Genomic DNA, 15,036 nt, shown 5'->3' on the forward strand with positions numbered 1-15,036 from the left:
GTGGGGTGATGGTGTGGTTGGTGATGGGTGTGTGGTGGTGGTGGTGGTGATGGTGATGGTGATGGTGGTGGTGGTGATGGTGGTGGTGATGGTGTGATGGTGGTGGTGATGGTGGTGGTGGTGATGGTGGTGGTGGTGATGGTGGGTGAGTGGTGGTGGTGATGATTGGTGGTTGATGGTGGTGGTGGTGGTGATGGTGGTGTGATGGGGGTGGTGGTGGTGGGGGTGGTGGTGATGGTGGTGGTGATGGTGGTGATGTGGTGGTGGTGGTGATGGTGGTGGTGATGGTGGTGGTGGTGGGGTGGTGGTGGGGGAGATGGTGGTGGTGGTGGTGGGGGTGATGGTGGTGGGGTGATGGTGGTGGTGGTGGTGGGGGTGTGATGGTGGTGGTGATGGGGTGATGGTGGTGGTGGTGATGGGGGTGGTGGTGGGGTGATGGTGGTGGTTGGTGGTGATGGTGGTGGGGGTGATGATGGTGGTGGTGGTGATGGTTGTGGTGGTGATGGGGGTGGTGGTGGTGGTGGTGGTGATGGTGGTGGTGGGGGTGGTGGTGGTGATGGGGGTGGTGGTGGGGGTGGTGGTGGGGGTGATGGTGGTGGCGATGGTGGGTGGTGGTGATGGGGGTGGTGATGGTGATGGGGGTGGTGATGGGGGGTGGTGATGGTGATGGGGGTGGTGGTGGGGGTGGTGGTGGTGGTGGTGATGGTGGTGGTGATGGTGGTGGTGGTGATGGTGATGGGGGTGGTGGTGGGGGTGGTGGTGGTGGTGATGGTGGTGGTGGTGGTGGGGGTGATGGTGGTGGTGGTGATGGGGTGGTGGTGGTGGTGCTGGTGGTGGTGGTGATGGTGGTGGTGATGGTGGTGGTGATGGTGGTGGTGGTGATGGTGGTGGTGGTGATGGTGGTGGGGGTGGTGATGATGGTGGTGATGGTGGTGGTGGTGATGGTGGTGGTGATGGTGGTGGTGGTGATGGTGGTGGTGGTGATGGTGATGGGGGTGGTGGTGGGGGTGGTGGTGATGGTGGTGGTGGTGGTGGGGGTGATGGATGGTGGTGGTGGTGATGGGGGTGGTGGTGGTGGTGATGGTGGTGGTGGTGATGGTGGTGGTGATGGTGGTGGTGGTGATGGTGGTGGGGGTGGTGATGATGGTGGTGATGGGTGGTGGTGATGGTGGTGGTGGTGATGGTGGTGGGGGTGGTGATGATGGTGGTGATGGTGGTGGTGGTGATGTGGTGGTGATGGGGGGTGGTGGTGGTGGGGTGGTGGTGATGGTGGTGGTGATGGTGGTGGGGGTGGTGGTGATGGTGGTGGTGGTGGGGGTGGTGGTGGGGGAGGTGATGGTGGTGGTGGTGGTGATGGTGGTGGGGGTGATGATGGTGGTGGTGGTGGTGATGGTGGTGGTGGTGATGGGGGTGGTGGTGGTGGTGGTGATGGTGGTGGTGGGGGTGATGGTGGTGGTGATGGTGGTGGTGGTGGTGATGGTGGTGGGGGTGATGATGGTGGTGGTGGTGATGGTGGTGGTGGTGATGGGGGTGGTGGTGGTGGTGGTGGTGATGGTGGTGGGGGATGGATGGTGGTGGTGGTGGTGGGGGTGATGGTGGTGGTGATGGGGGTGATGGTGGTGGTGGTGATGGGGGTGGTGGTGGGGGTGATGGTGGTGGTGGTGGTGATGGTGGTGGGGTGATGATGGTGGTGGTGGTGATGGTGGTGGTGGTGATGGGGGGTGGTGGTGGTGGTGGTGGTGATGGTGGTGGTGGGGGTGGTGGTGGTGATGGGGTGGTGGTGGGGGTGGTGGTGGGGTGATGGTGGTGGCGATGGTGGTGGTGGTGATGGGGGTGGTGATGGTGATGGGGGTGGTGATGGGGGTGGTGATGGTGATGGGGGTGGTGGTGGGGGTGGTGGTGGTGGTGGTGATGGTGGTGGTGATGGTGGTGGTGGTGATGGTGATGGGGGGGTGGTGGTGGGGGTGGTGGTGGTGGTGATGGTGGTGGTGGTGGTGGGGGTGATGGTGGTGGTGGTGATGGGGGTGGTGGTGGTGGTGCTGGTGGTGGTGGTGATGGTGGTGGTGATGGTGTGGTGATGGTGGTGGTGGTGATGGTGGTGGGTGGTGATGGTGGTGGGGGGTGGTGATGATGGTGGTGATGGTGGTGGTGGTGATGGTGGTGGTGATGGGGGTGGTGGTGGTGGGGGTGGTGGTGATGGTGGTGGTGATGGTGGTGGTGGTGATGGTGATGGGGGTGGTGGTGGGGGTGGTGGTGTGGTGGTGGTGGTGGTGGGGGTGATGGTGGTGGTGGTGATGGGGGTGGTGGTGGTGGTGATGCTGGTGGTGGTGGTGATGGTGGTGGTGATGGTGGTGGTGGTGATGGTGGTGGGGGTGGTGATGATGGTGGGGGTGGTGGTGATGTGGTGGGGTGATGATGGTGGTGGTGGTGATGGTGGTGGTGGTGGATGGGGGTGGTGGTGGTGGTGGTGGTGATGGTGGTGGGGGTGATGGTGGTGGTGGTGGTGGGGGTGATGGTGGTGGTGATGGGGGTGATGGTGGTGGTGGTGATGGGGGTGGTGGTGGGGGTGATGGTGGTGGTGGTGGTGATGGTGGTGGGGGTGATGATGGTGGTGGTGGTGATGGTGGTGGTGGTGATGGGGGTGGTGGTGGTGGTGGTGGTGATGGTGGTGGTGGGGGGTGGTGGTGGTGATGGGGGTGGTGGTGGGGGTGGTGGTGGGGGTGATGGTGGTGGCGATGGTGGTGGTGGTGATGGGGGTGGTGATGGTGATGGGGGGTGGTGATGGGGGTGGTGATGGTGATGGGGGGTGGTGGTGGGGGTGGTGGTGGTGGTGGTGATGGTGGTGGTGATGGTGGTGGTGGTGATGGTGATGGGGGTGGTGGTGGGAGGTGGTGGTAGGTGGTGATGGTGGTGGTGGTGGTGGGGGTGATGGTGGTGGTGGTGATGGGGTGGTGGTGGTGGTGCTGGTGGTGGTAGTGATGGTGGTGGTGATGGTGGTGGTGATGGTGGTGGTGGTGATGGTGGTGGTGGTGATGGTGGTGGGGGTGGTGATGATGGTGGTGATGGTGGTGGTGGTGATGGTGGTGGTGCATGGGGTGGTGGTGGTGGGGGTGGTGGTGATGGTGGTGGTGATGGTGGTGGTGGTGATGGTGATGGGGGTGGTGGTGGGGGTGGTGGTGATGGTGGTGGTGGTGGTGGGGGTGATGGTGGTGGTGGTGATGGGGGTGGTGGTGGTGGTGCTGGTGGTGGTGGTGATGGTGGTGGTGATGGTGGTGGTGGTGATGGTGGTGGGGGTGGTGATGATGGTGGTGATGGTGGTGGTGGTGATGGTGGTGGTGGTGATGGTGGTGGGGGTGGTGATGATGGTGGTGATGGTGGTGGTGGTGATGGTGGTGGTGATGGGGGTGGTGGTGGTGGGGGTGGTGGTGATGGTGGTGGTGATGGTGGTGGGGGGGTGGTGATGGTGGTGGTGGTGGGGTGTGGTGGTGGGGGTGATGGTGGTGGTGGTGGTGATGTGGGTGGGGGTGATGATGGTGGTGGTGGTGTGATGGTGGTGGTGGTGATGGGGTGGTGGTGGTGGTGGTGATGGTGGTGGTGGGGGTGATGGTGGTGGTGATGGTGGTGGTGATGGTGGTGGTGGGGGTGGTGGTGGGGGTGATGGTGGTGGTGATGGTGGTGGTGGTGGCGATGGTGGTGGTGATGGTGGTGATGGTGGTGGTGGGGGTGGTGGTGGTGGTGATGGGGGTGATGGTGGTGGTGGTGATGGTGGTGGTGATGGGTGATGGTGGTGATGGTGGTGGTGGTGATGGTGGTGGTGGTGATGGTGGTGGTGATGGGGTGATGGTGGTGATGGTGGTGATGGTGGTGATGGGGTGGTGGTAAATGTGTGGGGAGCGGTGGTGCAGCTGCTAACGCACTCCTGCACCTAGCCTGGCACAGCAGCAGTCAACCCATAGCACCTGCTGGGTCTGTCACGTGGTCTCCTGCTGCACCTAGCCTGGCACAGTAGCAGTCAACCCATGGCACCTGCTGGGTCTGTCACGTGGTCTCCTGCTGCACCTAGCCTGGCACAGCAGCAGTCAACCCATGGCACCTACTGGGTCTGTCACGTGGTCTCCTGCTGCACCTAGCCTGGCACAGCAGCAGTCAGCCCATGGCACCTGCTGGGTCTGTCACGTGACCTGCTGCACCTAGCCTGGCACAGCAGCAGTCAACCTATGGCACCTGCTGGGTCTGTCACGTGGTCTCCTGCTGCACCTAGCCTGGCACAGCCGCAGTCAACCCATGGCACCTGCAGGGTCTGTCACGTGGTACACCTAGCCTGGCACAGAGTCACGTGTGCGTGGGTTAATATTATTTATTTAAATACCCACAGTGCACGATACGACCACAACCACCACCACAACCACCATCACCACCACCATCACCACCACCACAACCATCACCACCACCCCATCACCACCACCCCATCACCACCACCAGCACCACCACCAGCACCATCACCCCCACCACCACCATCACCACAACCATCACCACCAACACCACCCCATCACCACCACCACCAGCACCACCACCATCATCACCACCACCATCATCACCACCACCTCCCGTATTGATACCGGACGATAATCGATAGACTGTCACACTCCAGGGCACAGTGTGTGTGACACAGTGTGTGTGACAGTGTGTGTGTGTCAGTATGTGTCAGTGTGTGTGTCAGTATGTGTCAGTGTGTGTGTCAGTATGTGTCAGTGTGTGTGTGACACAGTGTGTCAGTGTGTGTGTGACACTGTGTGTCAGTGTGTGTGTCAGTGTGTGTCAGTATGTGTCAGTGTGTGTGTGTGTGACATAGTGTGTGTGTGACACAGTATGTGTCAGTGTGTGTGTGTGTGTGACAGTGTGTGTGTGTGTCGGTGTGTGTGTCAGTGTGTGTGTGTCAGTGTGTGTGTCAATGTGTGTATCAGTGTGAGGTGTACAGTGTGGACAGTAGGTACAGTATGCTTTCACCTTGACACCACGGATTAACAATGCGACGCAAACTGGAATTAACCGGTTTTAATACCGGTTACCGGTTTGGTATATAAACCGGTTTCAGAGATCCCTACTGATTAATGAGGAATGTGGAGAGGGATGGGGAGAGAGGAGGAATGTGTAGAGACAGAGAGAGACACACACAGACACACAGACACACACAGACACACACACAGTGACACACAGACAGACACACACAGACAGACACACACACAGACAGACACACACTGACACACACACAGTGACACACACACAGACACACACACTGACACACACACAGACACACACAGACACACACACTGACACAGACACACACACACTGACACACAGACACACAGATACAGACACACACACAGACACACAACAACAACCGCCATTCGCCACTAAGTGGCTGTGACGTCACCACGACGCTTGTGCCAGGCTATGTGCACCTTGAGGCCACGTGAAGTGTGGAACGCCCGCTGGCAGGAGGTCACGGGGCAGACCCAGCAGGTGCCACGGGTCGACTGACTGAGATGACTGGCTGGTGCACCACCTGTGCCCCCTACTGTGCCAACTTGCTGTGCTTTAGCCACCCGGGGCTCCGCTCGTTGTTGTGAGCGTCGCTCCTCCGCCCTCCGTTGTTGTTGGAGGGCGACTGCCTCCAACTGCCCAGTAGCGTCCTTCACGAGCCTCCTCTACAGAGGCCGATCTTGACACCGCTGGTACCAGTCATCGGCAAGTCCACTCAGTTCCACGTCCTCATGTACCACGTCACTCCATCTCTTCTCTAGCCCGTGCCGCACCCGTTTAGCCCCCTCAATCCGGCCGAACAAAAGCTGTTTCGGCATGCGGTGGCTGGGAATGCGGGCTACATGACCCAGCCATCGCAGCCTTGCCCGCCGGAGGAGCTCACCGATGGGACCTTGCCCAGATCTTTCAAGGATTTGTGAGCTCCTCACACAATCCAGTCTGGTTAAACCCAGGATGGATCGTAGGCAGGCCAGCCTAAATGTTTCTAGCCGGCGAAGATGTTCCATTAGGGGGGTCCACGTTTCGCAAGCGTAGAGAAGGGAGGGAATGACCGGGGCCGAGAAGACCTGAAGCTTAGTGCGGAGCGACAGACCAGGTAGCTTCCACACAGCGTTACGCAACCGATGAAAAGATATTGCCGCTTGACTGATTCGGAGTGAGACCTCTGCCGTTAAACTGGAGCCGATCATAAGCACACTGCCCAGGTATGGGAAACTCTCCACTCGCTCCACAACTGCCCCATCACCGATTGGGAGTTGTGGGGGTGGAGCGTCCGATGGTACAAAATACCCAGGCAGGTGCTTAGTTTTGGTGGGGCTGATGGTAAGGCCCCATCTCTTAATGGCACGCTCCAGTCTCAGCAGCAGCGTCTCCAACTCCTCCTCTGAATGAGCAGCTATTACCAAATCATCGGCATACATAACGTGGTTGAGCAATAGGGAGCCATCCCTTGACCGGTCCCGGGCATCGATCAGCCTCCCATTGTATCTGTACCAAATGGAGATTCCCCCGGTACAGCTATTGAAGGCTTCACGAACTACGTGGTCAAAATAGATGTTAAATAATGTGGGAGCCAGAGGACATCCCTGTCGCACCCCAAGGTGTACAGGGAATGGCTCTGACTCCCGGCCACGTAGTTTTACCCGGGCCCGCTCACCATCATGAAGGACCTTAATGATCGTGAGCAGAGGGTCAGGGACTCCAAAAGCACGAAGAACAACCCAAAGCCCAGGCCTACTGATGGTATCATAGGCCTTGACCAGGTCAATAAAGGAGAGATGTAGGTCTTGTTGGCATTCCCTACACCTCTGCTGTAGCAGACGGACAGAAAATATGGCATCTGTGCAGGACCGCCCTTTCCTGAAACCGCATTGGGGCTCCACAAGCCTCTCCTCAGCGTGCCTGACAAGGCGATGTTGCATAATCCTTGCCAGGACCTTTCCCGGCACACACAGATACAGACACACACACAGACATAGAGACGCAGGAGACACACAGACACACACACACACAGATACAGACACACACAGAGGGATATGTAGACTTGTGAGTGACTGAGTGAGTGACTGATTGAGTGACTGAGCGAGTGACTGAGCGAGTAACTGGGCGAGTGACAGGGCGAGTGACTGAGCGAGTGACTGAGCGAGTGAGTGAGTGACTGAGCAAGTGAGGGATTGAGTGAGTGACTGAGCGAGTGACTGAGAGAGTGACTGAGCGAGTGACTGAGCGAGTGACTGGGCGAGTGACTGAGCGAGTGACTGAGCGAGTGACTGAGCGAGTGAGTGAGTGACTGAGTGAGTGACTGAGCGAGTGAGTGACTGAGCGAGTGACTGAGCGAGTGACTGAGTGACTGAGTGAGTGACTGAGCGAGTGAGTGACTGAGCGAGTGACTGAGCGAGTGAGTGACTGAGCGAGTGAGTGACTGAGCGAGTGACTGAGCGAGTGACTGAGTGAGTGACTGAGCGAGTGACTGAGCGAGTGACTGAGCGAGTGACTGAGCGAGTGAGGCAGGAGGCTGTTCAGAGCTCGACGGAGCGGTCCGCACGCCGCGCGTCGATGCGGTTCTGCATCTGAGACAACATCTCCTGCATGCGCCTTAGCTGGGGGGGCACGGGGGGGGGGAGACACGGGGGGGGAGACACACCCATAGACTCAGCACTGTCATAGACTCAGCACTGTCACCCATAGACTCAGCACTGTCACCCATAGACTCAGCACTGTCATAGACTCAGCACTGTCACCCATAGACTCAGCACTGTCATAGACTCAGCACTGTCACCCATAGACTCAGCACTGTCATAGACTCAGCACTGTCACCCATAGACTCAGCACTGTCATAGACTCAGCACTGTTACCCATAGACTCAGCACTGTCATAGACTCAGCACTGTCACCCATAGACTCAGCACTGTCACCCATAGACTCAGCACTGTCACCCATAGACTCAGCACTGTCACCCATAGACTCAGCACTGTCACCCATAGACTCAGCACTGTCATAGACTCAGCACTGTCACCCATAGACTCAGCACTGTCATAGACTCAGCACTGTCACCCATAGACTCAGCACTGTCACCCATAGACTCAGCACTGTCATAGACTCAGCACTGTCACCCATAGACTCAGCACTGTCACCCATAGACTCAGCACTGTCACCCATAGACTCAGCACTGTCACCCATAGACTCAGCACTGTCATAGACTCAGCACTGTCACCCATAGACTCAGCACTGTCACCCATAGACTCAGCACTGTCATAGACTCAGCACTGTCACCCAGAGACTCAGCACTGTCACCCATAGACTCAGCACTGTCACCCATAGACTCAGCACTGTCACCCATAGACTCAGCACTGTCAAAGACTCAGCACTGTCACCCATAGACTCAGCACTGTCATAGACTCAGCACTGTCATAGACTCAGCACTGTCACCCATAGACTCAGCACTGTCATAGACTCAGCACTGTCACCCATAGACTCAGCACTGTCATAGACTCAGCACTGTCATAGACTCAGCACTGTCACCCATAGACTCAGCACTGTCATAGACTCAGCACTGTCACCCATAGACTCAGCACTGTCATAGACTCAGCACTGTCACCCATAGACTCAGCACTGTCATAGACTCAGCACTGTCATAGACTCAGCACTGTCATAGACTCAGAACTGTCACCCATAGACTCAACACTGCACCCATAGACTCAGCACTGTCACCCATAGACTCAGCACTGTCATAGACTCAGCACTGTCACCCATAGACTCAGCACTGCCACCCATAGACTCAGCACTATCACCCATAGACTCAGCACTGTCATAGACTCAGCACTGTCACCCATAGACTCAGCACTGTCACCCATAGACTCAGCACTGTCACCCATAGACTCAGCACTGTCACCCATAGACTCAGCACTGTCACCCATAGACTCAGCACTGTCATAGACTCAGCACTGTCACCCATAGACTCAGCACTGTCATAGACTCAGCACTGTCACCCATAGACTCAGCACTGTCACCCATAGACTCAGCACTGTCATAGACTCAGCACTGTCACCCATAGACTCAGCACTGTCACCCATAGACTCAGCACTGTCACCCATAGACTCAGCACTGTCATAGACTCAGAACTGTCACCCATAGACTCAACACTGCACCCATAGACTCAGCACTGTCACCCATAGACTCAGCACTGTCATAGACTCAGCACTGTCACCCATAGACTCAGCACTGCCACCCATAGACTCAGCACTATCACCCATAGACTCAGCACTGTCATAGACTCAGCACTGTCACCCATAGACTCAGCACTGTCACCCATAGACTCAGCACTGTCACCCATAGACTCAGCACTGTCACCCATAGACTCAGCACTGTCACCCATAGACTCAGCACTGTCATAGACTCAGCACTGTCACCCATAGACTCAGCACTGTCATAGACTCAGCACTGTCACCCATAGACTCAGCACTGTCACCCATAGACTCAGCACTGTCATAGACTCAGCACTGTCACCCATAGACTCAGCACTGTCACCCATAGACTCAGCACTGTCACCCATAGACTCAGCACTGTCATAGACTCAGCACTGTCACCCATAGACTCAGCACTGTCACCCATAGACTCAGCACTGTCATAGACTCAGCACTGTCACCCAGAGACTCAGCACTGTCACCCATAGACTCAGCACTGTCACCCATAGACTCAGCACTGTCACCCATAGACTCAGCACTGTCAAAGACTCAGCACTGTCACCCATAGACTCAGCACTGTCATAGACTCAGCACTGTCATAGACTCAGCACTGTCACCCATAGACTCAGCACTGTCATAGACTCAGCACTGTCACCCATAGACTCAGCACTGTCATAGACTCAGCACTGTCATAGACTCAGCACTGTCACCCATAGACTCAGCACTGTCATAGACTCAGCACTGTCACCCATAGACTCAGCACTGTCATAGACTCAGCACTGTCACCCATAGACTCAGCACTGTCATAGACTCAGCACTGTCATAGACTCAGCACTGTCATAGACTCAGAACTGTCACCCATAGACTCAACACTGCACCCATAGACTCAGCACTGTCACCCATAGACTCAGCACTGTCATAGACTCAGCACTGTCACCCATAGACTCAGCACTGCCACCCATAGACTCAGCACTATCACCCATAGACTCAGCACTGTCATAGACTCAGCACTGCCACCCATACACTCAGCACTGTCACCCATAGACTCAGCACTGTCACCCATAGACTCAACACTGCACCCATAGACTCAGCACTGTCACCCATAGACTCAGCACTGTCATAGACTCAGCACTGTCATAGACTCAGCACTGTCACCCATAGACTCAGCACTGTCACCCATAGACTCAGCACTGTCATAGACTCAGCACTGTCACCCATAGACTCAGCACTGTCATAGACTCAGCACTGTCACCCATAGACTCAGCACTGTCACCCATAGACTCAGCACTGTCACCCATAGACTCAGCACTGTCATAGACTCAGCACTGTCACCCATAGACTCAGCACTGTCACCCATAGACTCAGCACTGTCATAGACTCAGCACTGTCACCCATAGACTCAGCACTGTCATAGACTCAGCACTGTCATAGACTCAGCACTGTCACCCATAGACTCAGCACTGTCATAGACTCAGCACTGTCACCCATAGACTCAGCACTGTCATAGACTCAGCACTGTCACCCATAGACTCAGCACTGTCATAGACTCAGCACTGTCATAGACTCAGCACTGTCATAGACTCAGAACTGTCACCCATAGACTCAACACTGCACCCATAGACTCAGCACTGTCACCCATAGACTCAGCACTGTCATAGACTCAGCACTGTCACCCATAGACTCAGCACTGCCACCCATAGACTCAGCACTATCACCCATAGACTCAGCACTGTCATAGACTCAGCACTGCCACCCATACACTCAGCACTGTCACCCATAGACTCAGCACTGTCACCCATAGACTCAACACTGCACCCATAGACTCAGCACTGTCACCCATAGACTCAGCACTGTCATAGACTCAGCACTGTCATAGACTCAGCACTGTCACCCATAGACTCAGCACTGTCACCCATAGACTCAGCACTGTCATAGACTCAGCACTGTCACCCATAGACTCAGCACTGTCATAGACTCAGCACTGTCACCCATAGACTCAGCACTGTCACCCATAGACTCAGCACTGTCACCCATAGACTCAGCACTGTCATAGACTCAGCACTGTCACCCATAGACTCAGCACTGTCACCCATAGACTCAGCACTGTCATAGACTCAGCACTGTCACCCAGAGACTCAGCACTGTCACCCATAGACTCAGCACTGTCACCCATAGACTCAGCACTGTCACCCATAGACTCAGCACTGTCAAAGACTCAGCACTGTCACCCATAGACTCAGCACTGTCATAGACTCAGCACTGTCATAGACTCAGCACTGTCACCCATAGACTCAGCACTGTCATAGACTCAGCACTGTCACCCATAGACTCAGCACTGTCATAGACTCAGCACTGTCATAGACTCAGCACTGTCACCCATAGACTCAGCACTGTCATAGACTCAGCACTGTCACCCATAGACTCAGCACTGTCATAGACTCAGCACTGTCACCCATAGACTCAGCACTGTCATAGACTCAGCACTGTCATAGACTCAGCACTGTCATAGACTCAGAACTGTCACCCATAGACTCAACACTGCACCCATAGACTCAGCACTGTCACCCATAGACTCAGCACTGTCATAGACTCAGCACTGTCACCCATAGACTCAGCACTGCCACCCATAGACTCAGCACTATCACCCATAGACTCAGCACTGTCATAGACTCAGCACTGCCACCCATACACTCAGCACTGTCACCCATAGACTCAGCACTGTCACCCATAGACTCAACACTGCACCCATAGACTCAGCACTGTCACCCATAGACTCAGCACTGTCATAGACTCAGCACTGTCATAGACTCAGCACTGTCACCCATAGACTCAGCACTGTCACCCATAGACTCAGCACTGTCATAGACTCAGCACTGTCACCCATAGACTCAGCACTGTCATAGACTCAGCACTGTCACCCATAGACTCAGCACTGCCACCCATAGACTCAGCACTGCACCCATAGACTCAGCACTGCACCCATAGACTCAGCACTGTCACCCATAGACTCAGCACTGTCACCCATAGACTCAGCACTGTCACCCATAGACTCAGCACTGTCATAGACTCAGCACTGTCACCCATAGACTCAGCACTGTCACCCATAGACTCAGCACTGTCACCCATAGACTCAGCACTGTCATAGACTCAGCACTGTCACCCGTAGACTCAGCACTGTCACCCATAGACTCAGCACTGACACCCATAGACTCAGCACTGACACCCATAAACTCAGCACTGTCACCCATAGACTCAGCACTGTCACCCATAGACTCAGCACTATCATAGACTCAGCACTGTCACCCATAGACTCAGCACTGTCATAGACTCAGCACTGTCACCCATAGACTCAGCACTGTCATAGACTCAGCACTGTCACCCATAGACTCAGCACTGCCACCCATAGACTCAGCACTGTCACCCATAGACTCAGCACTGTCATAGACTCAGCACTGTCACCCATAGACTCAGCACTGTCATAGACTCAGCACTGTCATAGACTCAGCACTGTCACCCATAGACTCAGCACTGCACCCATAGACTCAGCACTGTCATCCATAAACTCAGCACTGTCATAGACTCAGCACTGTCATAGACTCAGCACTGTCACCCATAGACTCAGCACTGTCATAGACTCAGCACTGTCACCCATAGACTCAGCACTGCCACCCATAGACTCAGCACTGCACCCATAGACTCAGCACTGCACCCATAGACTCAGCACTGTCACCCATAGACTCAGCACTGTCATAGACTCAGCACTGTCACCCATAGACTCAGCACTGCCACCCATAGACTCAGCACTGCACCCATAGACTCAGCACTGCACCCATAGACTCAGCACTGTCACCCATAGACTCAGCACTGTCATAGACTCAGCACTGTCACCCATAGACTCAGCACTGTCACCCATAGACTCAGCACTGTCACCCATAGACTCAGCACTGTCACCCATTGACTCAGCACTGTCACCCATAGACTCAGCACTGTCACCCATAGACTCAGCACTGTCACCCATAGACTCAGCACTGACACCCATAGACTCAGCACTGTCACCCATAGACTCAGCACTATCATAGACTCAGAACTGTCACCCATAGACTCAGCACTGTCATAGACTCAGCACTGTCACCCATAGACTCAGCACTGTCACCCATAGACTCAGCACTGTCACCCATAGACTCAGCACTATCACCCATAGACTCAGCACTGTCACCCATAGACTCAGCACTGCTACCCATAGACTCAGCACTGTCACCCATAGACTCAGCACTGCCACCCATAGACTCAGCACTATCACCCATAGACTCAGCACTGTCATAGACTCAGCACTGCCACCCATAGACTCAGCACTGTCACCCATAGACTCAGCACTGCCACCCATAGACTCAGCACTGTCACCCATAGACTCAGCACTGTCATAAACTCAGCACTGTCACCCATAGACTCAGCACTGTCATAGACTCAGCACTGTCATAGACTCAGCACTGTCATAGACTCAGCACTGTCACCCATAGACTCAGCACTGTCATAGACTCCGCACTGCCATAGACTCAGCACTGTCATAGACTCAGCACTGCACCCATAGACTCAGCACTGCACCCATAGACTCAGCACTGTCACCCATAGACTCAGCACTGTCATAGACTCAGCACTGTCACCCATAGACTCAGCACTGCCACCCATAGACTCAGCACTGCACCCATAGACTCAGCACTGCACCCATAGACTCAGCACTGTCACCCATAGACTCAGCACTGTCATAGACTCAGCACTGTCACCCATAGACCCAGCACTGTCACCCATAGACTCAGCACTGTCACCCATAGACTCAGCACTGTCACCCATTGACTCAGCACTGTCACCCATAGACTCAGCACTGTCACCCATAGACTCAGCACTGTCACCCATAGACTCAGCACTGACACCCATAGACTCAGCACTGTCACCCATAGACTCATCACTATCATAGACTCAGAACTGTCACCCATAGACTCAGCACTGTCATAGACTCAGCACTGTCACCCATAGACTCAGCACTGTCACCCATAGACTCAGCACTGTCACCCATAGACTCAGCACTATCACCCATAGACTCAGCACTGTCACCCATAGACTCAGCAATGCTACCCACAGACTCAGCACTGTCACCCATAGACTCAGCACTGCCACCCATAGACTCAGCACTATCACCCATAGACTCAGCACTGTCATAGACTCAGCACTGCCACCCATAGACTCAGCACTGTCACCCATAGACTCAGCACTGCCACCCATAAACTCAGCACTGTCACCCATAGACTCAGCACTGTCATAAACTCAGCACTGTCACCCATAGACTCAGCACTGTCATAGACTCAGCACTGTCATAGACTCAGCACTGTCATAGACTCAGCACTGTCACCCATAGACTCAGCACTGTCATAGACTCAGCACTGCCATAGACTCAGCACTGTCATAGACTCAGCACTGTCACCCATAGACTCAGCACTGTCACCCATAGACTCAGCACTGCCACCCATAGACTCAGCACTGTCACCCATAGACTCAGCACTGCCACCCATAGACTCAGCACTATCACCCATAGACTCAGCACTGTCATAGACTCAGCACTGTCACCCATAGACTCAGCACTGCCACCCATAGACTCAGCACTATCACCCATAGACTCAGCACTGTCATAGACTCAGCACTGCCACCCATACACTCAGCACTGTCACCCATAGACTCAGCACTGTCATAAACTCAGCACTGTCACCCATAGACTCAGCACTGTCATAGACTCAGCACTATCACCCATAGACTCAGCA

The 15,036-nt window shown here is 55.2% G+C and overlaps 2 protein-coding genes across 3 annotated transcripts in view; one reads left to right on the plus strand and one right to left on the minus strand.

Moving 5' to 3' along the window:
- The window catches only part of LOC116958111 (uncharacterized), a 348,130-nt gene that overhangs the window by 11,095 nt on the left and 321,999 nt on the right, over positions 1-15,036 (plus strand). The gene's annotated exons all lie outside the window — the stretch shown is intronic.
- Positions 7,436-15,036, minus strand: part of LOC116937533 (septin-4-like) — a 69,298-nt gene continuing 61,697 nt past the window's right edge. The window contains exon 10 of one of the 2 annotated variants that reach the window (XM_076064273.1): positions 7,436-7,643. In XM_076064273.1, coding sequence (XP_075920388.1) covers positions 7,563-7,643 — 81 coding nt within the window. In that variant the 3' untranslated portion in view covers positions 7,436-7,562. The remainder of the gene's footprint in view (positions 7,644-15,036) is intronic. The other variant, XM_076064272.1, reaches the window with a different exon arrangement.

This window comes from Petromyzon marinus, unplaced genomic scaffold (genome assembly GCF_048934315.1).
Source record: "Petromyzon marinus isolate PM22_M1 ecotype Great Lakes invasive population unplaced genomic scaffold, UKy_Petmar_22M1.pri1.0 PM_Scaffold_37, whole genome shotgun sequence".
Classification (NCBI taxonomy): Eukaryota; Metazoa; Chordata; class Hyperoartia; order Petromyzontiformes; family Petromyzontidae; genus Petromyzon; species Petromyzon marinus.